The sequence below is a fragment of the Athene noctua genome, chromosome 40 (assembly GCF_965140245.1).
Source record: "Athene noctua chromosome 40, bAthNoc1.hap1.1, whole genome shotgun sequence".
Taxonomy (NCBI): Eukaryota; Metazoa; Chordata; class Aves; order Strigiformes; family Strigidae; genus Athene; species Athene noctua.
The window spans coordinates 101782-127948 of record NC_134076.1 but is presented as its reverse complement, the minus strand read 5'-3'; the positions used below and the strand labels follow the sequence as shown (position 1 = coordinate 127948).

The following is a 26167-nucleotide window of genomic DNA, read 5'->3' as shown; positions in this document are numbered from 1 at the left end:
CCCAGAAGCCCCTGGACCCCTCTGAGTGGTGGCTGTCCCTCAAAAATCAGTTTCAAGGCCCCCCCGAAGCCGATTTCACACCCAAAATGGTCGTCGAGCACCCCCCAAGCTCACCCTTCGCTCAAAATGTGTTTCAAGGCCCCCCCGAAGCTGCAGCCCCCTTCAAAAGTGAGTTTCAAGGCCCCCCCAAGTCGATTTCACACCCAAAATGGGTTGCAAGGACCCCCTCAAGCTCAATCCTCACTCAAAATGTGTTTCAAGGCCCCACCACCGATGATCTCACACCCAAAATCAGTTTTAATGCTCCCCAAAGCCACAGCCCCATCCAAAAGTGAGTTTCAAGGCCCCCCCCAAGCCGATTTCCCACCCAAAATGCGTTACAAGGCGCCCCCGGACAAAGCAGAGGCAGAGACAAGGTGGGGGGGGGTTGTTGTTTATTGGGGTGCTCCCCCCCCCCCTCAGCCCAGCGTCTCCTTCCAGGGGCGTTTGGGGGGGGCGGGGGGGGCGGGGGGGGCCCCCCCCGGGGGTGCCAAGGGGTTGTGTGTGAAGGTCTGTCGCAGCGGGCCTGGAAGGGGAAGGGGAGAGAGGTCGTCGTGCAAGAAAATCCCTCGTGCGAGGGCTCCTCGTGCAAAACAAATGCTTGTGCAAGGAATCCTGCTTGCGCAATATACCCTCGTGCAAAGGGTCCTGCTGCCAGACTCTCTTGTGAGACGCTCGCGCAACGGACCCTCGTGCGATAAAAAAAACCCTGGTGTGAGGAACTTCTCACGCGCAAGAGACCCTCGTGCGAAGCAACCTCACGCCAAGATCATCCTCGCGTAAGGAAAATCCGCGTGCAAACCCCTCCCGTGTGAGGAATCCTCGTGCAAAGAGCCCTTGCGCGAAGGAACCTTGTGGCAGAACGATCTTTGCACAAGAAGATTCCGCGCCCCGACTCCTTTTGTGTTAAAAACCCTCGTGCAAGAGATCCCCGTGCAAAAGCCGATCGCGCCGGTGCGACCGTCGTGTGAAAAAACCCACGTGCACCCGCCCCGTGCAAGGAGCCCCCCCCACGCCATGCCCATCTCCCTCCCGCCCTCGTGCGAGGCCCCTCGTGCAAGGATCCTCGTGCAAACGCCCCCCCCGTGCGCTCACCCTTGGCCGCCAGGTCGAGGTGGTGCCGGATCCGCCACTGCCGCTCCTCCCCCTGCTGGGCCGCCCGCGCCTCGCGCCACTCTGGGACGCACCAAAACCGCCCCAATCGCACCCAAAATCATCGGAACCGCCCAAACCACCCAAACCCGCCCAAAAACACCCAAAACCCGCCCAAAAACACCCAAAACCCGCCCAAAAACACCCAAAACCCGCCCAAAAACACCCAAAACCCGCCCAAAAACACCCAAAACCCGCCCAAAAACACCCAAAACCCGCCCAAAAACACCCAAACCCGCCCAAAAACACCCAAACCCGCCCAAAAACACCCAAAACTGCCCAAAAACACCCAAAACCGCCCAAACCACCCAAAACCCGCCCAAAAACACCCAAAACCCGCCCAAAAACACCCAAAACCCGCCCAAAAACACCCAAAACCGCCCAAAAACACCCAAAACCCGCCCAAAAACACCCAAAACCGCCCAAAAACACCCAAAACCGCCCAAAAACACCCAAAACCGCCCAAAAACACCCAATTGCACCCAAAAAATCAAAAACCGCCCCAAATGCCCCCAGAAACATCGGAAAACATTCAAATGCACCCAAAATCCCCCAAAAACCACCCAAAATCACCCCCAAACCCCCCCCAGACCCCAAAAGCCCCGAAATCGCCCCAAAATCCCCCTAAAGCCCCCCCAGACCCCCAAAACCTCCCCCAAAACCCCCATAATCCCCCTTTACCCTCCCCAGACCCCAAAATCCCCCAAAATCCCCCCAAAACCACCCGCCCCCCCCTCACCCTGCCGCAGCCGCCCCAGGAGCCCTTTGGGGGCGTGGCCGGTGGTCGGGGCCTGGGGGGCGGGCGGGGCAATGTGGAGGCGGGCCCGGAGGGCGGGGATTCGCAGCAGCCCCGTCTGTAATAGGCTGAAGCTGTTCGACGTCAGCCAATAGGTGAAGACGGCCTGGGCGGGGGGGGGGAAGAGACGGCCAATCAGCACCTGGACACGCCCACAGGGGGCGGGGAATGGCCTGGACACGCCCATCCGCCCCCCAGTCATTAGGCGCTCAAGCCACGCCCCCACCAGATCAAGCTTTCCACCCCCTGCCCGTCATAAAGCCCCGCCCACAGGCATAAACCATGCACACAGGCCACGCCCACCACGGGGCTCCTCCCATGCCCATTCAGGAGGCCACGCCCCCTCCCACAGCCCCTCCCATTTATTTTCTAGAGACCACGCCCTCTTCCCAGCACCTCCAACCCATTCAGGGAGGCCACGCCCCCTCCCACCCCCTTGAGACCACACCCACTCCATTAGGGAGGCCACGCCCCCTCCCCAAGCCCCACCCACCCCCTCAGGCTGACCACGCCCCCTCCCACTCCCTTGAGGCCGCTCCCAAGCCCCGCCCCTTAGCTGTCACTCACGCTGGGGAAGTGGATGATGAAGGGCAGGAAGACGAGGGGGAGGAGCCTCATCAGGTACCGCAGAGACCCCGCCCCCTGGCTGGACACGCCCACCTCCGCCCCCACCTGTGGGCGGAGCTTCGTCAGGACACGCCCCGAATCCCGTGGTTTTGCCCATTTTTGGAGTTTTGACCCAAAATCCCCGTTTTTCCCCATTTTCGTGTTTTTCCCCCCAAACCCCACATTCCCCATTTTTCCCCATTTTTGTGTTTTTTCCCCCAAACCCCACATTCCCCATTTTTCCCCATTTTCGTGTTTTTCCCCCAAATCCCACATTCCCCATTTTCCCCCATTTTTCTGTTTTTTCCCCCCAAATCCCACATTCCCCATTTTTCCCCATTTTCGTGTTTTTCCCCCCAAACCCCACATTCCCCATTTTTCCCCATTTTCGTGTTTTTTCCCCCAAATCCCACATTCCCCATTTTTCCCCGTTTTCGTGTTTTTCCCCCAAACCCCACATTCCCCGTTTTTCCCCGTTTTCGTGTTTTTTCCCCCAAACCCCACATTCCCCATTTTTCCCCGTTTTCTGTTTTTTCCCCCCAAACCCCACATTCCCCGTTTTTCCCCATTTTCTGTTTTTTCCCCCCAAATCCCACATTCCCCATTTTCCCCCATTTTTCTGTTTTTTCCCCCCAAATCCCACATTCCCCATTTTTCCCCATTTTCTGTTTTTCCCCCCAAAATCCCACATTCCCCGTTTTTCCCCATTTTCGTGTTTTTCCCCCCAAACCCCACATTCCCCATTTTTCCCCATTTTCGTGCTTTTTCCCCCAAACCCCACATTCCCCGTTTTTCCCCATTTTCTGTTTTTTCCCCCAAACCCCACATTCCCCATTTTTCCCCATTTTCGTGCTTTTTCCCCCAAATCCCACATTCCCCATTTTTCCCCATTTTCGTGCTTTTTCCCCCAAACCCCACATTCCCCATTTTTCCCCATTTTCGTGCTTTTTCCCCCCAAACCCCACATTCCCCATTTTTCCCCATTTTCATGCTTTTTCCCCCAAATCCCACATTCCCCATTTTCCCCCATTTTTCTGTTTTTTCCCCCCAAACCCCACATTCCCCGTTTTTCCCCATTTTCTGTTTTTTCCCCCCAAACCCCACATTCCCCATTTTCCCCTGTTTTTCTGTTTTTCCCCCCAAACCCCACATTCCCCATTTTTCCCCATTTTCGTGTTTTTTCCCCCAAAATCCCACATTCCCCATTTTCCCCCATTTTCGTGTTTTTTCCCCCAAACCCCACATTCCCCGTTTTTCCCCGTTTTGTGTTTTTCCCCCCAAAGCCCACATTCCCCGTTTTTCCCCCCAAACCCCACATTCCCCGTTTTTCCCCATTTTCGTGTTTTTCCCCCCAAAGCCCACATTCCCCGTTTTTCTGTCTTTCCCCCCAAAGCCCACATTCCCCGTTTTCCCCCATCCTCATGTTCTCCCCCCGCCCCCCGCGCCCCCCACCTCCAGCACGAGGCAGGTGGAGGCGGTGACGAGGAGGGGCAGCACGTAGAGCGGGTCGGGGGCCGTCAGGTCGGGGAACCAGGCCAGCCCCCCCCGCCGCAGCCCCGGCACCGGCGCCGCCGCCATCTTCTGCAGCGCCAGGAAGAAAGAGACGAAGAGGGGGGTCTGGGGGACCCCGGTTTCGGGGTGAGAAAGGGCCTTTTGGGGAGCGGGGGACCCCCCCGGCCACCCCGGCGCCCCTCACCTGCACCAGCGGCACCAGGAACCCGCGCAGGGGGTTGATGTCGTGGCGCTGCTGGTAGGCGGCCAGCTCCGTGTAGGCGTGGGCCACTGCGGGCGGCGGGAGGGGCTTAGGGAAGGGGGCGGGGCTCGGGGGACACGCCCGTGCCCGACGGACCCCCCCAAACCGCACCCGAACGCGCCCCCCCCTTCCCATCCTAGGAAAGGGGCTCCTGCGCCTTTAAGAACCTGCCTGAGGTTAAACCACGCCCCTTCCTGCAAGCCCCACCCCTAATTCTAGAACCTTGCTCCCTCCCCAAAGCCCCGCCCCCTCAGACTCTGTCTTTATGACCACGCCCCCTCCCTGCTAACCACACCCTCCCTTAAGCTCCGCCCTCTTTCTCCATGTCCACGCTCCTCAGGCCACGCCCCCTCTCTAAGAACCTCCCCCACAGCCTCACCCCAAGCTCCACCCCTCCCTCTTGACCACACCCCCACCCTTAAGCTCCGCCCCTTGCCTATGACCACACCCCCTCCCTAAGGACCTCCCCCACAGCCTCCTCCCTTAAGCTCCACCCCTTCCCTATGACCACACCCCACTCAGGCCACGCCCCCTCTGTAAGAACTTCCCCACAGCCTCCTCCCCACCCCCTCCCTGCTAACCACGCCCTCTCCCCCTTGGCCACGCCCCCTCCTGCTAACCACGCCCCCTCCCCGTGCCCATCCCCAGCCATCCCCTCCCTGTCTCCCCCCCCAGGCCCCTCCCCTCGCTCCCCCCCCACCCCCAGGCCCCGCCCCCCGGGGGAGGCCCCGCCCACCCTGCCGCTGGTCTCCGCCCCCTCGGGCCCGGGCCAGGCGCTGGTGCAGGCGCTGGAGCGCGGCGCTGTGAGCCGCCAGGCGGGCCGCCTCCCGCTGCCCCCGCACCAGCAGCGGCAGCAGCGCCAGGCGGGCCCCCAGCGTCCCTGGGGGGGCACGGGGGTCAGGGGGCGCCCGGAGACGCCCCCAGACCCACAGACCCCCCCACAGACCCCCCACACCCACACAGAGAACCCCCAAATCCCCCCAGACCCACACAGAGAACCCCAGACCCCCTTCGGCCCCACACAGACCCACAGAAACTCCCCCAAATCCCCCCAGACCCAGAGACCCCCCCAGACCCACAGAGACCCCCCCAGACCCACAGAGACCCCCCAAATCCCCCCAGACCCACAGAGACCCCCCCAGACCCACAGAGACCCCCCCAGACCCACCCCCAGACCCACCCCCAGACCCCCCCAAATCCCCTCAGAGACCCCCCCAGACCCACCCCCAGACCCCCCCAAATCCCCTCAGAGACCCCCCCAAATCCCCTCAGAGACCCCCCCAAATCCCCTCAGAGACCCCCCCAAATCCCCCTTCAGACCCACAGAGAACCCCCTCAGCTCCACAGAGACCCCCCCAGACCCTCTCAGACCTACAGAAACGCCCCCAGACCAACAGAGACCCCCCCAGAGCCCCCCTCAACCGCACAGCCCCCCCTCAGCCCCCCAGGCCACTCACCGACGGCGATGGCCCCCCACCAGGGCAGCCCCACGTCGAGGTGCAGGAACTCGAGGAAGTTTTGCACCAGCCCCACGGGGGTGTAAGCCCCCAGCCCCAAGTCCTCCAGCCGCACCTCCTCGTCCAGCCCCACGGCACCGGGGGGGTCGGGGGGGCTCGGCCCCACGGGGGGGTCAGGACCCACAGCAGGGGGGCTGGCCGGACCCACAAGGGGCTCCGCTCGCCCCACGGCGGCCGGGGGGGGCGGTGAGGGGGCCTGGGAGGGGGAGGAGAATGGGGGGGTGGACCCCCGCAGACCCCCGCCTTCAGCCCCCACCCTGCCCCATGGGCCCCCCATCCGCCCCCCTCGACCCTCAATCTGCCCCATGGCCCCCCGAAACCCCTCCATCTGCCCCCATATCCCCAATTTACCCTCCCAGCCCCACAATGTGCCCTGTGGCCCCCCCCAGACCTCCAATCAGCCCCCCCAGAACCCCAATTTACCCTCTGGCCCCTCCTAGACCCCCAATCTGCCCCCCCTAGACCCCCAACCTGCCCCGTGGTCCACCCAAACCCCCAATTTACCCTCCCAGCCCCTTAATGTGCCCTGTGCCCCCCCCCAGCCCCCCAATTTACCCTCTGGCCCCCCCCAGCCCCCCAACCTGCCCCCCCAGATCCCCAATTTACCCTCTGGCCCCTCCTAGACGCCCAATCTGCCCCCCCTAGACCCCCAACCTGCCCCGTGGTCCACCCAAACCCCCAATTTACCCTCCCAGCCCCTTAATGTGCCCTGTGCCCCCCCCCCAGCCCCCCAATTTACCCTCTGGCCCCCCCCAGCCCCCCAACCTGCCCCCCCAGATCCCCAATTTACCCTCTGGCCCCTCCTAGACGCCCAATCTGCCCCCCCCAGACCCGCAAATTACCCTCCCAGCCCCTCAATGTGCCCTGTGCCCCCCCCAGCCCCCCAATCTGCGCCCCCAGCCCCCCCAACCTGCCCCATGGCCCCCCCAGACCCCCAATCTGCCCCCCTCTACACCCCCAACCGTCCTCGTGACCCCCCAAACCCCCCAACCTGCCCCCTCAGACCCCCAATTTCCCCTCCGGCCCCCCCTAGACCCCCGATCTGCCCCCCCGAACCCCTGCCTTCACCTGGACGCCGGCTGTGGCGAGCGTTCGGGCCGCGGGGCCCAAGGCCAGGGGGGGTCTCCAGGCCCAGAGGGTCCCCCGCGGGGTCTGGGGGTGGGTAAAAAAACCGGGGAGGGGTCGCACGGGGGCTCGCGCTACCCCCAGGTCCCCCCTTACCCGCCGTCCCGCCTCACCTGAGCCCGCAGGGCCCGGAGGAGCGGCCGGAGCCGCGGGGCCGCCGCCGCCGCCATCATGGTGGCCCTGAGGCGGGGGGGGGAAAAGCGGGAGGAGAAGGGGCGTGGCCAAAGCGAGCGGCGGCTCCGCGCAGGCGCGAAGGGGCGTGGCCGGCGACGCCAAACGCCCGCCATGGCGGGTGTGGGCAGAGCCAGGGAGGGGGCGTGGCCAGGTGGGGGGAGGCGCATGCGCGGGAGGGCGGAGGCGGCACCATAACGGGTGAGGGCGGCCCGTTAAGGGGCGTGGCCGGCGCTGGCGTGACGTCACGGAGGCGGGAAGGCGCTTTCCTCGCCTCAGGCGCCGCCGCCATTTTGAAGGCGCCGGCGCCGCCTTTTCCTCCTCCTCTTCCTCCTTCTTTTCCTCCTCTTCCTCCTCCTCTTCCTCTCCCCGCCCTCCCCTGAGGTGAGCCCCTCCCCGCGGCACCCCCCTCCCCTTTTTGCCCCGGCGCTGGGGACTGGGGGGCGCTGGGGACTGGGGGGGTCCCCGGTTTACACACCCCCACCCCCCTAAAATTCCCCTTTTTCTCCCCGTTTTTCCCCGCCTCAGGCGATGGCGGAAGAGCCCGAGCCCTGCGCCCCCATGCCGGCGGAGGGGGGCACCCCCCGTACCCCGGGGGGGTCCGTCCCTTCCCTGTCGGCGGGCTCTGAGGGGCCCCCCCGAAATCCTGAGGGCTCCCCCCACATCTCGGGGTCCCCCCCGAGCCCCCCGAAGGCCGATCTCGGGGCGCTGAGGGCGGCGCTGGAGGCGGCTCTGACCCGGGACCCCGGCGAGGCGACGCCGGCCGAGCTGAGCCCGATTTTGGGGCTCCCCCGGCCCCCCCAAGACAAGTGTCGGCATCTGGATGGGGCCCGGCTGCTGCGGGACAACCTGAGTCTGGTACGGGGTGGGGTGCTGGGTGGGGGGACACCCCGAAATGTGGAGGGGGAGGCAGCTAAAGTGGAAAAGGGGGACCCCCAAATAAAGCGGGGGGGGTTTGGGGGGCACCGAAATGCAGGAGGAGGCACCCAAAAATGAGGAGGGGGACCCCAAAATGCAGGGGGGACCCCAGAATCCAGCGGGGGGACCCCAAAATGGAGGAGAGGGTCCCAAAAATGCAAAGGGGGGGCACCAAGATGTGGGGGGGGCACCCAAAAAGGAGGAGGGGGACCCCAAAATGAAGTGTGGGGGGGCTCAAAATGGAGGAGGTGACCCCGAAATACAGAAGAGGGCACCTAAAATGGAGGAGGGGACCCCAGAATGTGGAGAGGGGACCCCAAAATGGAGGAGGAGGCACCTGAGATAAGGAGGGGGGCGCCCAAATTGTGTGGGGGACCCCCAAGATGCGGCGGTGGGGCTCCGAAATGGAGGGGGGGGCACCCCAAAATGGAGGGGGAGCACCCAGGACAGTGTGGGAAGGGTGTCGGGGTGCGTGGGGGGTTCGGGGGCGCCCCCCTGACCCCCGTGTCCCCCCCAGGCGGCGGGGGGGCGGGCGCAGGGCGTGGGGGGGCTGCGCACGGCGCTGAGCATCCTGGAGAAGTACGGGAGGAACCTGCTGCAGGCCCGGCCCCCCCGGCACTGGCGCAGCGTCCGCTTCGGGAACCCCGTCTTCCGCGGGACCGTCGACGCCGTGCAGGTACCCCCAAAACTGCCCCGGGGACCCCAAAACTGACCATGGTGTTTCCAAACCTGACCCCAGTGCTCCAAAACTGCCCCTGGGACCCTAAAACTGACCGTGGTGTCAACAAAACTGCCCCTGGGACCCCCAAAACTGCCCCTGGGACCCTAAAACTGACCGTGGTATCTCCAAACCTGCCCCCTGGTGCCCCAGAACCCCCCCCCCCAGTACCCCAAAACTGCCTCTGGTACCCCAAAACCCCTCCACAGTGCCCCCAAACCTGCCCCTGGCGCCCCAGAAGCTGCCTCCAGTTCCCCCAAAACATTAAGGACCCCAATTCCCCCGCCCCGTATCACCCCAGTATCCCCACGGAACCCCAATCTCACCCCGATATTTTGTTACAGCTCCTTAGTTCTCCCCGTGACGCCCCAATAATTGCTTTGAAACGCTGAAATCGCCCCCGTGTTGCTCTGTAGCGCCCCAATATTTTCTTAAATCGTCTCAAAGCTCCACGCGTTGCCTCAATTTTTTCTGCGGAACCCCAATATTTGCGTGCGGGACGTGAACGTCTCTAATATCGCCCCGGTATTTTCTGTGGAGCCTCAATATCCCTTTTTAGCACCGTGAATTTTGTTATAGGAGCCCTAATTCGTTTTTTTTTCTGCAACTGTCACCCCCTTTTGTCCCAAATCTGCTTTTTTTACCCTGTTTTCCCTTCCAATCCCCCCCTTTTGCCCCCCGATCCCCCCATGACCCCCTTTTGCCCCCCAGGGGGGCCGGGGGGTGCTGCGGCTCCTGGGGTACACGGAGGAGACGGGGGAGGGGCTGAGCTTCCCCCCGGGGGTGGGGGCGCCCCACATCCCCCGCGTGGCCGCCGTCACCGCCGACGTGCTGGTGCTGCGCGCGGAGCTGGACCTGCTGCTGGCCGTGAGCGCTGGGAGGGACTGGGAGGGGACTAGGGGGCACTGGGAGTTGCTGGGGGGGCACTGGGGGAGACTGGGAGGGGACTGGGAAGGACTGGGAGACACTAGGAGGCATTGGGAGGGACTTGGGGGGCACTGGGAGAAACTGGGACATCGCGGAGGGAGACGGGGAGGGGACTGAGGGGGCCACTGGGAGGGACTGGAGGGGTGCTGGGAGGAACTGGGGGGTGCTGGGAAGGCCGTTAGGATGGACTGGGAGGGACGGGGGGACACTGGGAGGGACTGGATTAAATTGAGGGGCGTCAGGATGCACACTGGGATATACTGGGGGAACGGGGAAGGGCGCTGGAACAGACTGGGGGGTCACTGGGACAGACTGGGGGTCACTGGGAGGGTTACTGGGAGGCACTGGGAGGGCTCTGACTCTCCCCCTGCCCCCCCCCAGAACCAGCACCCGAACCCCCAGTTCTTCACCGAGATCCTGGCAGGGGGGGCTGAGGTGAGTGGGACTGGGGGGGGGGAACTGGGAGGGACTGGGGGGGGGGGGGTCGAGTGGGTGTGGCCGTGGTCCGTACTGGTGTGAACTGGGAGCGGCTCTTCCTGCCCCCAGGGGCCGCTGGTGGCGGATTCGCTGCCGATACCGGACGGGGACGGACCCGCAGGTATGGGGGGGGGGTATGGGGGCTATAGGGGTGTCTGGGGGGGCTCTGGGGGGGCTTGGGGGGTGCTGGGGGGGCTCTATAGGGGCTTGGGGGGTTCTGGGGGGGCTCTATAGGGGTTGGGGGGGCTCTATAGGGGCTGGGGGGACTTTATTGGGTCTGGTGGGGTTCCGGGGGGGCTCTGTAGGGTCTGGGGGGACTCTATAGGGGCTGGGGGGGCTCTGGGGGGGCTTTATGGGGACTGGGGGGGCTCTATAGGGGCTTGGGCGGTTCTGGGGGGTCTTTATAGGGGTTGGGGGAGGTCTGTAGGGCCTGGGGGGGCTCTATAAAAAGTGGGGGGCTCTATGGGGCTTTGGGGGGACTCTGGGGGATCTCTATAGGGTCTGGGGGGGCTCTATAGGGTCTGGGGGGGTCTGTGTCCCCTGACAGCGTCTGTGTGTGTCCCTCCTCCAGGCTCAGCCCCCCACCCCCCGCAGAGACCCCCCAGGTAACATCAACCCCCCCAGACCCCCATAGGGGGCCCCCAGCCCATCAGTCGGTTCCCTCACCCCCCCCCACTTGTTTATTTTTTCCCCCAGCCCCACGGAGCCCCCCCAAAACGAGGAGGGGGGCGGCTGGGCCTGCGCCTCCTGCACCTTCCTGAACCCCAGCCCCAGCGTCCTCTGCGGGGTCTGCGAGCGGCCCCGCCTGGCCCGACGGCCCCCCCCGGACCCCCCGGTCAGTCGGACGCGTTTTGGGGTTCAGTTCTGAGATTTTCGGGGTTCCCCTGCACCCCCCCCCCCGTTTTGTTTTAAATTAATTATTTTACTTTTTCCTTCGGCAGAGCTGGCAGTGCCCCCACTGCACCTTCCGCAACCGCGGCTCCGGGGGGGTCTGTGACGTCTGTCACCGCTCCGGGCGGGACTCCCCGACCCCCAGACCCCCCCCGCGGATTATGGAGGGGCCCCCCCCGATCCCCCCCCCGGCCCCCCCCCCTCCCGCTCTCAGCCCTTCCCAAGAGGCCGAGCGGCGGCGGCAGGAGCGGCTGCGGCAGGAGGGGCAGCGCGTGGTCGCCCTGGTCAGGGTGAGGTTTTGGGGGGAGGGGGGAGTCTTGGGGGGGTCTGGGGGGGCAGTTCTTGGCGTTTGGGGGGGTCCTGGGCCGGTCTGGGGGTGCCGGGGGGGGATTTTGGGGGGGTCTGGGGGTGTCAGGGGGGCTCTGGAGATCTCCTGGGGGTTTTGGGGGGTCTGGGTGTGCTGGGGGGGTTCTGGGTTTTTTTGGGGGGCTCCCAGAGGGCTGTGGGGGTGCCGGGGGGTTTGATAATCCTGGGCGGGGTCTCCGTGTGCGTGGGGCTCCCGGAGGGCTCTGCGTTTTTTTCCGGGGGACCCCCTGACCCCCCCTCTCCCCCCCCCGCAGGCGGCGGAGGCGCAGGGGGTGCCGGCCGAGGCCGTGGTGCGTGCGGCGGCGGCGCTGGGGGGCCCGGCGGGGCGGGCGGTGGGGCGGGCGCGGGCGGGGCTGGGGGCGGCGCTGGCGGCGCTGGCGGGGGCCGCGGGGCGGCGGGGGGCGGCCGAGCCGGGGGGCGCCCTGGGCCCCCTCAGCCTGCGCGAGGCCGCGCGAGCCTGGGCACGGGCCCGCGGCCACCCCCGGCGGGCGCTGGAGGCGGCGCTGGGAGCCCGGCGGAGACAGGTGGGCGGGGCTAAGGGGGGGTGGGGCTAAAGGGGGAGTGGGGGGCTGAAATGGGGGCGGGAGAGGCTTGAATGGGGGCGGGAGGAGCTGAAATAGGAGTGGGAGGAGCTAAAGGGGGTGTGGCTTAGGCTGAAATGGGAGTGTGGGAGGGGTCAAAGGGAGTGTGGGAGGGGCTGAAAGGGGTGTGAGGTGCTGAAATGGGTGTGGGCGGGGCTAAAGGGGGAGTGGGTGGGGCTGAAATGGGGGTGGGAGGGGCTTGAATGGGGGCGGGAGGAGCTGAAATGGGAGTGGGAGGAGCTAAAGGGGGAGTGGCTTGGGCTGAAATGGGAGTGGGAGGGGCCAAAGGGAGTGTGGGAGGGGCTAAAAGGGGTGTGAGGGGCTGAAATTGGAGCGAGGGCCTAAAGGGTGTGGGAGGGGCTGAAATGAGAGTGGGTGGGGTTAAATGGAGTGGGTGGGGTTAAATGGAGTGGGTGGGGCTAAATGGGGGAGTGGGTGGGGCTGCAATGCGTGTGGGAGGGGCTATGGGGGTGTGGGAGGGGCTAAAGGGAGGGTGGGAGGGATTAAAGGGAGTGGGTGGGGCTGCAATGGGAGTGGGAGGGGCTAAGGTGGTGTGGGAGGGGCTAAAGGTGGTGTGGGAGGGGTAAGGGGTCCATGGGCGGGGCCAAGGGTCCCTGGTAGTCCTCTCTCGTTACTTGCTGGTCCGTACTGGTCCGTACTGGTCTGTACCGGCCCCCGTTAGTTCGTACCGGTCCGTACCGACCCGCACGGGTCCGCCGCGGCCCGTACTGGTGCTTACTGGCGCTTACTGGTGCGCGCAGCTGCGGGCGCTGTCGTCGCTGGGCTTCGGGGAGCGGGCGGCGGCGGGGGCGGCGCTGTACCAGAACGGGGGGGACGTGTGGGGGGCGCTGGGGGACCTGCAGCGGGGGCGGCTCCAGCCCTTCCAGAGCCGCCTCTGGGACCCCCAGCAGCCCCCCCTGGACTTCGACTGCCCCGACCTGCAGGTGGGGGGCACTGGGGGGCACTGGGAGGGGTTGGGGGGGGATTGGAGGGGACTGGGAGGGGATTGGGGGCACTGGGAAGGGTTTATGGGGCACTGGGAGGGGGTTGGGAAGCACTGGGAGGGGATTGGGTGGGACTGGGAGGGGTGTAGGGGGGATTGGGGGGGACTGGGAGTCACTGGGAGAGGATTGGATGGGACTGGGAGGGGACTGGGAGGCACTGGTTGGGGATTGGGGGGACTGGGAGTCACTGGGAGAGAATTGGGTGGACTGGGAGGGGATTGGGGGGACTGGGAGGAGCCTGGGAGGGGACTGGGAGAGGGGTTTGGTGGCAACTGGGAGGAACTGGAGGGGGACTGGGGGGCACTGGGAGGGGACTTGGTCGACTGGGAGGGGCTGGGAGCACTGGGAGGGGGTTTGTGCTTACTGGGGGGGCGCAGCCACCCCCTGCGCCCCCGTGACTGGTGCCGCCGGTGCCGCCGGTGCCACTGGTGCTACTGGTGCCACTGGTGCCACTGGTGCTACTGGTGCTACCGGTGCCACCGGTGCCGCGGGTGTCCCTGCAGGCGGTGGCGCGGCGGGCGCTGGCGACGCTGGGCGTGGCGAGCTGGGGCCGGGCCACGCTGGTGGCGACGCTGGGGCGGGAGCTGGGGCTGGGCCGGGCCCCGCCCCCCCGCCTGCGGGAGCTGGTGGAGGCCGTGGGGGGCTGCCCCGACCCCCGCGCCCTGCGGCGCCGCCTGCGCTGCGAGTGCGCCGTCTGCGGGGGGGCGCGGCCCCGCGCCCAGGTACCCCCCCTGCGCTGGGGGGCGGGACTTCGGAATTCGGGATTTCGGAATTCGGAATTTCGGAATTTGAAATTTGGAATTTGGAATTTTGGAATTTTGGATTTTGGAATTTTGGAATTTTGGAATTTGGGATTTTGGAATTTGAAATTTGGAATTTTGAAATTTTGGAATTTGAAATTTTGGAATTTGGAAATTTGGAATTTGGAATTTGGAATTTGGAATTTGAAATTTTGGAATTTTGAAATTTGGAATTTTGAAATTTGGAATTTTGAAATTTTGGAATTTTGAAATTTTGGAATTTTGAAATTTTGGAATTTTGAAATTTTGGAATTTTGAAATTTGGAATTTGGAATTTTGAAATTTTGGAATTTGAAATTTGAAATTTTGGAATTTGAAATTTTGGAATTTGAAATTTGAAATTTTGCAATTTGAAATTTTGGAATTTTGGAATTTGGAATTTTCGATTTTGGAATTTTGGTTTTTGGAATTTTGGTTTTTGGAATTTTGGTTTTTGGAATTTGGAATTTGGGAATTTTGGAATTTGGGAATTTTGATATTTTGAAATCTAAAACTTGGCATTTTGAAATTTGGAAATTTGAAATTTTGACATTTAAAACTGAAATTTGAAATTTTGGAGTTTGAGATTGGAAATTTTGAAATTTGGAATTTTGAAATTCCGGGGTTTGGGAATTGGGGGTTTTGAGAGCAGCCGCAGCGCCCGAGCCCTGGGGGGGGTCGGTTTTGGGTTTTTGGGTGGGTTTAGCGGGTTTTGGGTGGGTTTAGCGGGTTTTGGGCGGGTTTAGCGGGTTTTGGGCGGGTTTAGCGGGTTTTGGGCGGGTTTAGCGGGTTTTGGGCGGGTTTAGCGGGTTTTGGGCGGGTTTAGCGGGTTTTGGGCGGGTTTAGCGGGTTTTGGGCGGGTTTAGCGGGTTTTGGGCGGGTTTAGCGGGTTTTGGGCGGGTTTAGCGGGTTTGGGGCGGGTTTAGCGGGTTTTGGGCGGGTTTAGCGGGTTTTGGGCGGGTTTAGCGGGTTTTGGGCGGGTTTAGCGGGTTTGGGGCGGGTTTAGCGGGTTTTGGGCGGGTTTAGCGGGTTTGGGGCGGGTTTAGCGGGTTTCGGGCGGGTTTAGCGGGTTTCGGGCGGGTTTAGCGGGTTTTGGGGCGGGTTTGGCGGGTTTCGGGCGGGTTTAGCGGGTTTCGGGCGGGTTTAGCGGGTTCGGGCGGGTTTAGCGGGTTCGGGCGGGTTTAGCGGGTTTCGGGCGGGGTTTGGGTTCCGGGTGGGTGTTGGGCTGGGGCGGGGTCGCGCGGGGCTGAGCGGGCGTGCCCGGGGCAGATGCAGTGGCTGGCGGGGTGCGAGTGCGCGCTGTGCCCCGAGTGCTTCCGCCTGCACTTCACCATCGCCGTGAAGGAGCGCCCGGTGGGGGCGCTGGTGTGCCCCGCCTGCGCCCGCCCCGACCTGGCCGACGACGCCCAGAGCCTCTGCTACTTCTCCACGCTGGACGCGCAGGTGGGGCCGCCCCACGCGCCCCCGCGCCCCCGCCCCTGCGCCCCCGACACGCCCCCCGCCCCTGCGCCCTGCACCCCTGACCCGCCCCCTGCCCCTGTGGCCCCACCCCTGCACCCTCAACACACCCCTGCCCCTGCAGACCCGCCCCCTTGTGTCTGCAGCCCCTCCCCTTGTGTCTGCGGCCCCTCCCCTCTTCATCTGCAGCCCCTCCCCTCTTCATCTGTGGCCCCTCCCCCTTGTATCTGTAGCCCCGCCCCCCACGTCTGTGGCCCCACCCCTTTGTCTTGCTCCATTCCTCCACCAGTGACCCCTCCCCCTTGTGCTTTGCTCCTCCCACCTTCATCTGTGGCCCCTCCCCTTCATCTGTGGCCCCGCCCCCTTTGGTCTGTGGCCCCGCCCCCTTTGGTCTGTGGCCCCGCCCCCCTTGGGTCTGTAGCCCGCCCCCCGATCTGCAGCCCCTCCCCTTCGTGGCCCCGCCCCCGCACGTCTGTGGCCCCGCCCCTTTGCCTTTCGCTCCGTTCCTGCACCGGTGACCCCTCCCCCTTGTGCTTCGCTCCTCCCCCTCTGCCTGCGGCCCCGCCCCCTCACCCCCCGGCTCCACCCCTTCCACTGTGGCCCCTCCCCCTCGTCCTGCCGCCCCTCCTCCCCCGAGCGGCCGCGGGGAGGGGCCGGGGGAGGGGCCGCGGGGAGGGGCCAGGGGGAGGGGCGGTGCGGCCCCGCCCGCTGACCCCGCCCCGGCCCCGCCCAGCTGCGGCAGTGCCTGGACCCGCCCACGTACCAGCTCTTCGCCCAGAAGCTGACGGAGCTGGAGCTGCTGCGGGACCCCCAGTTCCGGTGGTGCGGCCGGGTGGGCACTGGGGGCACTGGGGGCACTGGGGGCACTGGGGGGACTGGGGGGGACTGGGGGGGACTGGGGGCACTGGGGGACTGGGGGCACTGGGGGCACTGGGGGGACTGGGGGGGACTGGGGGGGAATGGGAGGGGACTGGGGGGGGACTGGGAGGGGACTGGGAGGGGACTGGGGGGGACTGGGGGGGACTGGGGGCACTGGGGGGACTGGGGGGACTGGGGGCACTGGGGGACTGGGGGCACTGGGGGCACTGGGGGGCACTGGGGGGGACTGGGGGGGGACTGGAAAATTTCATATGTGAAAATCTTTAAAAGTTTTTTTCACTTTTTCATAGTTCCATTTTCCACTTTTGTTTTCTAAATTTTTTTTTCACTTTTTTGCTTTTACTTTTTGATTTTTTATTTTTTCACTTTTATTTTTAGCGGTTGGTAAATTTTGTTTTTCTACATTTTCATTTTTTTACTTTCTCACTTTTTCTTTTTGGGGTTTTTTTATTTTTTCTTTTTTCTTTTAATTCTTATGGGGTTTTTTATCTTCTTTTTTTTTTCTTCATTTTTTATTTTTCTTTGCTTCAATTTTCCTTTTTCTTTTGTTTATTTCTCTTTTCTTTCACTTTTCTTTTTCATTTCTCTTTTTATTCTTTTTTTTCTTTTTTTTTTCTTTTTCTTTTTCTTTTTCTTTTTCTTTTTCTTTTTTTTTTCTTTTTCTTTTTCTTTTTCTTTTTCTTTTTCTTTTTCTTTTTCTTTTTCTTTTTTCTTTTTCTTTTTCTTTTTCTTTTTCTTTTTCTTTTTCTTTTTCTTTTTCTTTTTCTTTTTTTTTTCTTTTTATTTTCTTATTTGTATTTTTTATACATTTATTTTTCTTTTTCTTTCTAGTTTTTTTTATTTTTGTTTTCCATTTATTTAACTTTTCTGTTTTTATTTTTACACTGTAACTTTACCTTTCGCTTTCACACATTTGTTTAGTTTCACTGTTAATTTTTTTTTGTTTTGAACCTTTTCCATTCTTTCCCATAAACATTTCGGGCTTTCTCAGCTCTGAGTGTTTCTTACACATTTTCACAGTTTTCTGACCTGACGGAATTTTACGTTTTTTTGTAATTTTCCTTTCCCCCCCCAGTGCTCGTTCGGGTTCATCCTGGAGGCGGAGCAGGGCCCCGCCCAGTGCCCCCAGTGCCGGGAGCGCTTCTGCCCCCGCTGCCAGCGCCCGGTGTGGGGCAGGGGGAGATGTGGGGCTGGGGGGGAGATGTGGGGCTGGAGGGGGGAGATGTGGGGCTGGAGGGGGAGATGTGGGGCTGGAGGGGGAGATGTGGGGCTGGAGGGGGAGATGTGGGGCTGGGGGGGAGATGTGGGGCTGGAGGGGGGAGATGTGGGGCTGGGGGGGAGATGTGGGGCTGGGGGGAGATGTGGGGCTGGAGGGGGAGATGTGGGGCTGGAGGGGGGAGATGTGGGGCTGGAGGGGGGAGATGTGGGGCTGAGGGGGGAGATGTGGGGCTGAGGGGGGAGATGTGGGGCTGAGGGGGGAGATGTGGGGCTGAGGGGGGAGATGTGGGGCTGGAGGGGGGAGATGTGGGGCTGGGGGGGGAGATGTGGGGCTGGAGGGGGAGATGTGGGGCTGGAGGGGGAGATGTGGGGCTGGAGGGGGGAGATGTGGGGCTGGGGGGGAGATGTGGGGCTGGAGGGGGGAGATGTGGGGCTGGAGGGGGAGATGTGGGGCTGGGGGGGGAGATGTGGGGCTGGGGGGGGAGATGTGGGGCTGGGGGGGGAGATGTGGGGCTGGGGGGGGAGATGTGGGGCTGGAGGGGGGAGATGTGGGGCTGGAGGGGGGAGATGTGGGGCTGGAGGGGGAGATGTGGGGCTGGGGGGGGAGATGTGGGGCTGGGGGGGGAGATGTGGGGCTGGAGGGGGGAGATGTGGGGCTGGAGGGGGGAGATGTGGGGCTGGAGGGGGGAGATGTGGGGCTGGAGGGGGGAGATGTGGGGCCTGGGGGGGGAGATGTGGGGCTGAGGGGGGAGATGTGGGGCTGAGGGGGGAGATGTGGGGCTGAGGGGGGAGATGTGGGGCTGAGGGGGAGATGTGGGGCTGGAGGGGGGAGATGTGGGGCTGGGGGGGGAGATGTGGGGCTGGAGGGAGAATCTATGGGGCTGGAGGGATCTATGGGGCAGCCATGGGGTGTGCCCCCCCGCAGTGGGACCCCCAACACGCGTCTCTCTCCTGCGCCGAGTTCGGGGCCTGGCTCGAGGCCCGCGACCCCCAAGCGCAGCCCGTGGGGCTGGCGGCCTTCCTGCAGGAGCACGGCATCGGTGGGTGCCCCATAGCGCTGCCCCATAGCGCTGCCCCATAGCGCCGCCCCATGGCTCATTTAGGGTGGGTGCGGGGTGCCTCAGCCCCATGGCTGCCCCACGGCTGCCCCATAGCGTCCCCTAGTACCTTGGGGTGGGTGTAAGGGGAGATGTGGGGCGTTTCTGCTCCTGGCTGCCCCATAGCTCATTGTGGGGGGTCTCCCTGCCCCATAGCGGCCCCACATCCCCCCCCAGCCTGCCCCCGGAGCCCTGACGGGCGACATGTGGGGAGATCCGCGGCATCCCAGCCCCACAGCGCCCTGGGGCGGGATGTGTGGGGCACCCCTGCCCCACAGCTGCCCCATAGCTGCCCCACATCCCCCCAGCCTGTCCCCAGTGCGGGCTGTGGTTCGCGCTGGCGCGCGGCGGGTGCCTCCACTTCCAGTGCTCCCAGTGCCGGCACCAGTTCTGCAGCGGCTGCTCCGGCCCCTTCCACAGCAAGGGCGTGAGTGGGGCAGAGGGGTCTATGGGGCAGAGGGGTCTATGGGGCAGAGGGGTCTATGGGGCAGGGGGATCTATGGGGCGGGGAGATGTGCGGCGGGGATCTGTGGGGTAGGGAGATGCGGGGAGCGGTGGGGTGGGGATCTAAGGCAGAGGGATCTACGGGTCCGGGGGGGTCTCTATGGGTCCGGGGGGGGTCTCTATGGGTCCGGAGGGGGTCTCTATGGGTCCGGAGGGGGTCTCTATGGGTCCGGGGGGGTCTCTATGGGTCCGGAGGTTTCTCTATGGGTCCGGGGGGGGTCTCTATGGGTCCGGAGGTTTCTCTATGGGTCCGGAGGTTTCTCTATGGGTCTGGGGGGGGTCTCTATGGGTCGGGGGTGTCTCTATGGGTCCGGAGGTTTTTCTGTGGGTCCGGGGGGGTCGCTATGGGTCTGACGCTGCCCCCCCAGTGCTGCCCCGACCCCAGCTGCCCCCTCCGGGGGTCCCTGCACGGGCACCACCCCCGCGACTGCATCTTCTACCTGCGCGACTGGGACCCCGCCCGGCTCCAGCAGCTGCTGCGGGTGCGTGTGGGGCGCTGTGGGGCGGGGGGGGGGTCTGTGGGGCAGGGGGTGACTGCGTGTGGGGTCTTTGGGTGGGAGTTGGGGGCCGCTGGGGCAGCTGGGGGTAGGTGTGGGGCAGTTGTGGGGCGCTATGGGGCAGGTGGATCTCTGTGGGGCGCTGGTGGGCACTTGGGGGTCTGTGTGGGGCAGCTGGGGGTGGCTGTGGGGGAGTTGGAGGTCGCTATGGGGCACTTAGGGGTCAGTGGGGGGTGCTTATGTCGCTGTGGGGCGGCTGTGGGTCGCTATGGGGCAGCCGTGGGTCGTTGTGGTTCGCTGTGGGGCGGCCGTGGGTCGCTATGGGGTGGCTGTGGGTCACCGTGGGTCGCTATGGGGCGGCCGTGGGTCACCGTGGGTCGCTGTCCGCAGGAGGGCGGCGTCCCCTTCGACACGGAGCCGCCGGCCGATTCCCCGCCCGTACCCGGAGGTGGGGACCCCCCTCCCCCATCCCCTTCCCCCCATCCCCCCCCCCCGTGCCCCCCAAGTGTGGGGCAGCCCCACGGCTGACCCGGGGGGGCGCAGGGGGCTGTGGGGTGCTGGAGCAGAAGGAGACGGCGGCCGGGATGAGGGACGAGCCCTGCGGCAGGGAGACGCCCCCGGGGCACGCGGGGCTCTGCCGGTGAGTGTGGGGCGGCGCTTGGGGTCCCTGGGGGGCGCTTGGGGGTCACTGTGGGGCAGTTGTGGGTCGCTGTGGGGCAGCCCTGGGTCCCTGTGGGTCACGTAGGGGTGTCTGTGTGGCACTTGGAGGTCGCTATGGGGCACTTCTGGGGCAGTTGGGGGTCGCTTGGGTGTCGCTATGGGGCAGTTCTGGGTCGCTGTGGGGCAGCTGTGGGTCACTTGGGGGTCGCTGTGGGTCCTTACGGGCCAGTTGTGGGTCACTTGTGGGTCACTGTGGGGCAGGCTGGGGTCACTGTGGGGCAGGCTGGGGTCACTGTGGGGCAGTTGTGGGTCGCTATGGGGCAGTTGTGGGTCGCTGTGGGTCGCTATGGGGCAGTTGTGGGTCACTTGTGGGTCCCTGTGGGTCATTGTGGGTCACTATGGGTCCCCTGTGGGTCCCCGTGGGGCAGCTGTGGGTTGCTATGGTGCAGTTATGGGTCACTTGTGGGTTGCCGTGGGTCACTATGGGGCAGTTGTGGGTCCCTGTGGGTCGCTGTGGGTCATTGTGGGTCACTATGGGGCAGTTGTGGGTCGCTATGGGGCAGTTGTGGGTCGCTATGGGGCAGTTGCGGGTCCCCGTGGGTCGCTATGGGGCAGTTGCGGGTCGCTATGGGGCAGTTGCGGGTCGCTATGGGGCAGTTGTGGGTCACTATGGGGCAGTTGTGGGTCGCTATGGGGCAGTTGCGGGTCCCCGTGGGTCGCTATGGGGCAGTTGCGGGTCGCTATGGGGCAGTTGCGGGTCCCCGTGGGTCGCTATGGGGCAGTTGCGGGTCGCTACGGGTCACTTGTGGGTCGCTACGGGTCACTTGTGGGTCGCTGTGGGGCAGTTGCGGGTCCCCGTGGGTCGCTATGGGGCAGTTGTGGGTCGCTACGGGTCACCTGTGGGTCCCCGCCGCCAGGGCCCACTACGCCGAGTACCTGATCCGCCTCATCAACCGGCGCGGCCTGGACCCGGCGGCGCTGTACGGCGCGGCGGAGCTGCGGGCGGCGGCCGAGCGGCACCTGCCGGCGGGGCGGCCCCCGCGCGCGCCCGGCGAGCCCGAGGCGGCGTACGGCGAGCGCCTGCGGCGGCTGCTGGCGCGGGACGCGCCGCTGCGGCCCCGCCCCGCGCCCTGACGTCAGCGCGCACGCCGCGACGCGCCGGGCACGCCCCGCGCGTCGGCCCGCTGGGGCGCCGCGCCCCCTCGATAGACGTTAGCCACGCCCCGCACGGCGTTCCGCGGAGGCGGTGCCGGGGCGCCACGCCCCCTGATAAACGCTAGCCACGCCCCACGCGCTGCACGTCATTCGGAGGAGGCGCCGCTACGGCCCCGCCCCGCGTTGTGACCTCAGCGCGCACGCCACGCCCCTCGGTAAACGTTAGGCACGCCCCGCGCACCGCACGTCATTCCGCGGAGGCGGTGCCGGGGAGCCACGCCCCACGCGCTGCACGTCATTCGGAGGAGGCGCCGCTACGGCCCCGCCCCGCGCCCTGACGTCAGCGCGCACGCCGCGACTCTGAATAAACGTTAGCCACGCCCCGCAGGCTGAGCGTCGTTTCACGGAAGCGCCGCCGCGGCCCCGCCCCGCCCTCTGACGTCAGAGCGCTCGCCGTGCCCCCTGATAAACGCTAGCCACGCCCCTCCCGCCGAACGTCATTCCGCGGAAGCGCCGCTGGGGGTGCCGTGACGTCAGCGCGCACGGCCCGCCCCGCCCGCGTCACGTGATTTCGCGGAAGCGCCGGCAGGGCAGCGGGCGGGCGGCCGCGGGGGGGCGGCGCGTCCCGGCGCGGATTTCGGGGCCGTTTCGGGTTTTTCGGGGCCGTTTCGGGGCCGTTTCGGGGCCGTTTCGGGGTTTTTGGGGCCTTTTCGGGGCCGTTTCGGGGTTTTTGGGGCCGTTTCGGGGCCGTTTCGGGTTTTTCGGGGCCGTTTCGGGGCCGTTTCGGGGCCTTTTCGGGGCCGTTTCGGGTTTTTCGGGGCCGTTTCGGGGCCGTTTCGGGGCCGTTTCGGGTTTTTCGGGGCCGTTTCGGGGCCGTTTCGGGGCCGTTTCGGGTTTTTCGGGGCCGTTTCGGGGGTCTCGTCCCGGCCATGGCGGCCCCGGCGCCCCCGCGGCGGCTGCGGCCCTGGCTGGTGGCGCAGCTGGAGAGCGGCCGCTTCCCGGGGCTGGTGTGGGACGACGCCGCCCGCTCGGCGCTGCGGATCCCCTGGCAGCACGCGGGGAGGGGCGGGGCCAAGGGCGGGGCCGGCACCGCCCTCTGCAAGGTGAGGGGAGAGGGGCGTGGTCACGGGCGGGGTGGGAGGGGCCTGGAGGGGGCGGGTGAGGTCTCACGGGGGGGACGGGTGGGCCCGGAGGGGGCGTGGTTTATGCGAGGGGGCGTGGCACGGCGGGTGGGTGTGGCCTCGTGGGGTGGGAGTAGCCTAGAGGAGGGCGGGGGGCGTCTAAGGGCTCACGGAGGCGTGGCCTTTGAGAGTGGGCGTGGCTTGATGGATGGGCGGGACCTCGTGGGTGTGGCCTGGAGGGGGAGGGAGGGGCCTGGAGGGGGTGGCTGAAGTCTCAAGGGGCGGGGGGGGTCCGGAGGGGGCGTGGCCTATGCGGGGGGGCGTGGTATGGAGCATGGGTGTGGCCTCACCGGTGTGGGCGTGATTTGGGGGTATGTATGGGCGTGGCCTAGCAACAAGGCGTGGCCTGACCACGGGTGGGCGTGTCCCAGCGGGCAGTGGGCGTGGCTTCACGGGTGTGCATGTGTGTATGAGGGCCTGAACCCCAAAAGGGGAGTGGGCGTGTCCTAATGGAAGGGGGCGTGGATAATCGAGGTGTGGGCGTGGCCTCCCGCTGTCGGGCGTGGCTTAGCGGTGTGTGGGCGTGGCCTGGGAGGTGTTTTAGCGGCTGCACGGAGGGGGTGAAGCCCAATGGGGGGGGGTGTGTGGGCGTGTCCCCTCGGGGGCGTGTCCCCGCGGCCCGGGGGCGGGTCTGAGAGCGGCCCCGCCCCCAGGCGTGGGCGGAGTTCAAGGGGCGGTGGTCGCCGGGGGCGCGGCCGGACCCCGCGGGCTGGAAGACGCGGCTGCGCTGCGCCCTGAGCCGCAGCCCCGACCTGCGCGAGGAGCCCGCCCGGTCCCGCCCCGGGGGGCCGCGGCCCTATCGCGTGTACCGGCTGCTGCCACGCCCCGGCCACGCCCCACGGGAAGGTGAGCGCCGCCGGGGACGGCGGGAAAACCGGGGCAGAACTGGGGGGAACTGGGAACGACTGGGAGACAAATGGGGGACAACCGGGGGGAACTGGCAACAACACGGGGGAAACTGGGGAACACCGAGCAGAAATGGGGCAAACTGGGGGGAACTGGGACAAACTGGGGGGAACTGGGACAAACTGGGGGGAACTGGGAGAAACCGCCCGAAACCGGGGACAAACTGGGGGAAATCTCCGGGGAAACAGGGAGGGGGAGAGGCCCCAGATTCCCTTGACCACGCCCCCAAATGGGGAGGGGCAGGGGGCAGCGTGGCCCCACCCACCACCCCTCCCCCTCCCCAGGGGCGGGGCCTGCCCAGAGGGCGGAGCCAAGCGCGGGGGGAGGGGCCGACGCCACGCCTAGCGCCGGAGCGGAGGTGAGTGATGGGAGGGGTGAGGGGTGGGTGGGGCATCGGCGAGGGCCCGCCCACTCATGTGACCCCGCCCTTCCAGGCCCCGCCCCCCGAGGAGGAAGAGGAGGAGCCTCCGGACGGTGAGGAGGGAAGGGCGGGGGCAGGAGGGAGGGGCCATGGGGGCGTGGCCTCGCGGCTGACCCCGCCTCCCCCACTTTGCAGCCGAGGCCCCGCCCCCTGTGACGCTCTGCATCGAGATTGACAGCGCGCAGCCCCTCCCCCCCGCACAGGGTGAGCCCCGCCCTCACCGCATGGCTCCGCCCCCACCGGCTCCTCCCCCTCGCCATGGCCCTGCCCACCTCCCCGTGGCTCCACCCCTATTGACTTCTCCCCCTCCCCGTGGCCCCGCCCCTCCAGGACTCTCTGGGTGTGTCCCCAAGCCCCACCCTCCGTGACCACGCCCCCCGAGGCGTTACGCCCCGCCCACCCCTACCCCTCGGCCCCCGACTCCTCCCCTTCCCACCTCCCGGTTCCTTTTTCCGCCAACCAGGGGGCGGGGCCGCGGCGCCGGGTTGGTGGAAGCCGGGGTGGGCGTGTCCCCGCGCTGACCACGCCCCCTCCCGCAGGCGGCAGCAGTTTGAGGCTCCGCCTCTGGCTCTGGGGGCGACTGACCTGGGGGGCGTGGTTGCCCCCCGGCGACTACCTGCTGGCTCCTCCCCCCGCCGCCCCGGAGCCCCGCCCAGGACTGTTGCCACGCCTCCTGCTGACGCCACGCCCCCTCCCGGGACAGGCCACGCCCCTCCCTTCGCCCCTCCCCTCGGCTTTGCTCCGCCTCCTGGCCCAGGTGGCCCCGGGGCTGCTGGTGGCCAGCGCGGGGCGGGGCCTGTTCCTGCGGCTGCGGGCCGAGGGGCGGGGCCAGGGGGGCGGGGCCTCCGCCGGGGGAGGGGCCTCCGCGGGGGGAGGGGTGCGGTGCCACGCCCCACACGCCGGCGACGTGGGGAGGGGAGGGGCCCTGCCCCGGGGGGGGCTGGTCCACGCCTTCGACGCCCAGCGCTTCCGCGGGGGTGAGTGACCCACGGCTGCCCCATAGCAACTCACAGCTGCCCCACAGCGACCCACGGCTGCCCCACAGCTGCCCCACAGCGACCCCCAGCTGCCCCACGGCTGCCCCATTGCGACCCATAGCAACCCACAGTGACCCACGGCTGCCCCATAATGACCCACAACGACCCACGGCTGCCCCATAGCAACTCACAGCGCCCCACGGCCGCCCCATAGCCACCCACGGCTGCCCCATTGCGACCCACGGCTTCCCTATAGCGACCCACGGTGACCCATGGCTGCCCCATAGTGACCCACAGCGCCCCACGGCCGCCTCATAGCGACCCACAGCTGCCCCACAGTGACTCACAGCGACCCACACGTGCCCCATAGCAGCCCACAGCACCCTACACCTGCTCCATAGCGACCCCCAGTAACCCACGGCCGCCCCACACCTCCCCCATAGCGCCCCCCAAGTGCCCCCCAGGCGCCCCATAACGCCCCGTCCCCCCCAGAGGCGCGGCAGCACCGGGCCGGGCACGGGCCCTGCCCTGACCCCCAAGTGACGCTGTGGGTGGGGCCGGAGCCGGGACCCCCCGACGGGCCCCACGGCTGCGGGCTGGTGCTGCAGGTGGGACGGGGACTGGGAGGACTGGGAGGGGACTGGGAGGGACTGGGAGGGGACTGGGGAGGGACTGGGGAGGGGACTGGGAGGGGACTGGGAGGGGACTGGGGGGACTGGGGAGGGGACTGGGAGGACTGGGGAGGGGACTGGGAGGGACTGGGGAGGGGACTGGGAGGACTAGGGAGGGACTGGGAGGGGACTGGGAGGACTGGGGAGGGGACTGGGAGGGGACTGGGAGGGACTGGGAGGGGACTGGGAGGACTGGGGGGGGACTGGGAGGGGACTGGGAGGGACTGGGAGGACTAGGGGGGGAACTGGGGGGCGATGTGGGTCGCTGTGGGTCCCGCCCCAGCCGCCCGCGCCCCCAGCTGGAACAGGCCTTCGCCCGCCCGCTGCTGGACGGGGACGGCGCCGCCTGCCCCGGGGAGCCCAGCGCCCAGGGCTGAGACCCACAGCCGGACCCACAACTGGACCCAGAACCGGGAACCAGAACCCATCCCCTAGACCCACAACTGGGACCTGGACCCACAACCGGGACCCACAACTGGGACCTGGACCCACAGCCGGGACCCACAACTGGGACCTGGACCCACAGCCGGGACCCACAACGCCAGGACCGGACCCACAACCGGGACCTGGACCCACAGCTGGGACCCACAACTGGGACCAGGACCCACAACCAGACCCACAACTGGGAACCAAAACCCATCCCCTGGACCCACAACTGGGACCGGGACCCGCAACCAGACTCAGAACTGGGACCCCGAACCGGGACCCAGAACCCATCCCCTG

At 65.9% G+C, this 26167-nt stretch overlaps 3 protein-coding genes across 3 annotated transcripts in view; 2 read left to right on the top strand and 1 right to left on the bottom strand.

Moving 5' to 3' along the window:
* Positions 1–417: 417 nt before the first annotated feature.
* OXA1L (OXA1L mitochondrial inner membrane insertase) lies at positions 418–7290 on the bottom strand. Its single transcript, XM_074931143.1, has 10 exons — positions 7102–7290; positions 6932–7015; positions 5804–6059; positions 5083–5226; positions 4290–4375; positions 4046–4210; positions 2555–2659; positions 1931–2093; positions 1135–1215; positions 418–565 (listed from the first exon to the last, which is right to left on the bottom strand). Exons 1-10 carry the CDS (start codon positions 7273–7275, stop codon positions 459–461), a joined length of 1365 nt encoding a protein of 454 aa, XP_074787244.1. The 5' UTR covers positions 7276–7290; the 3' UTR covers positions 418–458.
* Positions 7291–7569: 279 nt separating this feature from the next.
* Positions 7570–21667, top strand: RNF31 (ring finger protein 31). Its single transcript, XM_074931155.1, is given in 21 exon segments — positions 7570–8017; positions 8595–8753; positions 9507–9662; positions 10104–10157; positions 10269–10320; positions 10771–10804; positions 10896–11027; positions 11029–11380; positions 11711–11833; positions 11893–11980; positions 12647–12981; positions 13545–13763; positions 15090–15263; positions 16012–16110; positions 17233–17322; positions 18301–18415; positions 18781–18899; positions 19345–19458; positions 19864–19921; positions 20017–20113; positions 21051–21667. Coding segments are annotated over 21 exon segments (3114 nt in total). The 5' UTR covers positions 7570–7690; the 3' UTR covers positions 21268–21667.
* A 159-nt stretch (positions 21668–21826) lies between these two features.
* Positions 21827–26167, top strand: part of REC8 (REC8 meiotic recombination protein) — a 15484-nt gene continuing 11143 nt past the window's right edge. Inside the window, exons 1-8 of the mRNA XM_074931154.1 lie at positions 21827–22391; positions 23123–23315; positions 23660–23733; positions 23810–23849; positions 23932–24000; positions 24336–24773; positions 25266–25381; positions 25728–26114. Of these exons, the coding sequence (XP_074787255.1) occupies positions 22218–22391; positions 23123–23315; positions 23660–23733; positions 23810–23849; positions 23932–24000; positions 24336–24773; positions 25266–25381; positions 25728–26114 (1491 nt within the window). The 5' untranslated portion in view covers positions 21827–22217. The remainder of the gene's footprint in view (positions 22392–23122; positions 23316–23659; positions 23734–23809; positions 23850–23931; positions 24001–24335; positions 24774–25265; positions 25382–25727; positions 26115–26167) is intronic.

Excerpts from the sequence above, each read along its gene's own strand:
- OXA1L (XM_074931143.1), bottom strand. The coding sequence starts at position 7,275 with ATGGCGGGCGTTTGGCGTCGCCGGCCACGCCCCTTCGCGCCTGCGCGG. Across the intron at positions 2,094-2,554 it reads TCATCATCCACTTCCCCAGC|GCCGTCTTCACCTATTGGCT; the intron begins GTGAGTGACAGC and ends CCCCCCGCCCAG. Across the intron at positions 566-1,134 it reads CCTCGACCTGGCGGCCAAGG|GCCCGCTGCGACAGACCTTC; the intron begins GTGAGCGCACGG and ends TTCCCCTTCCAG.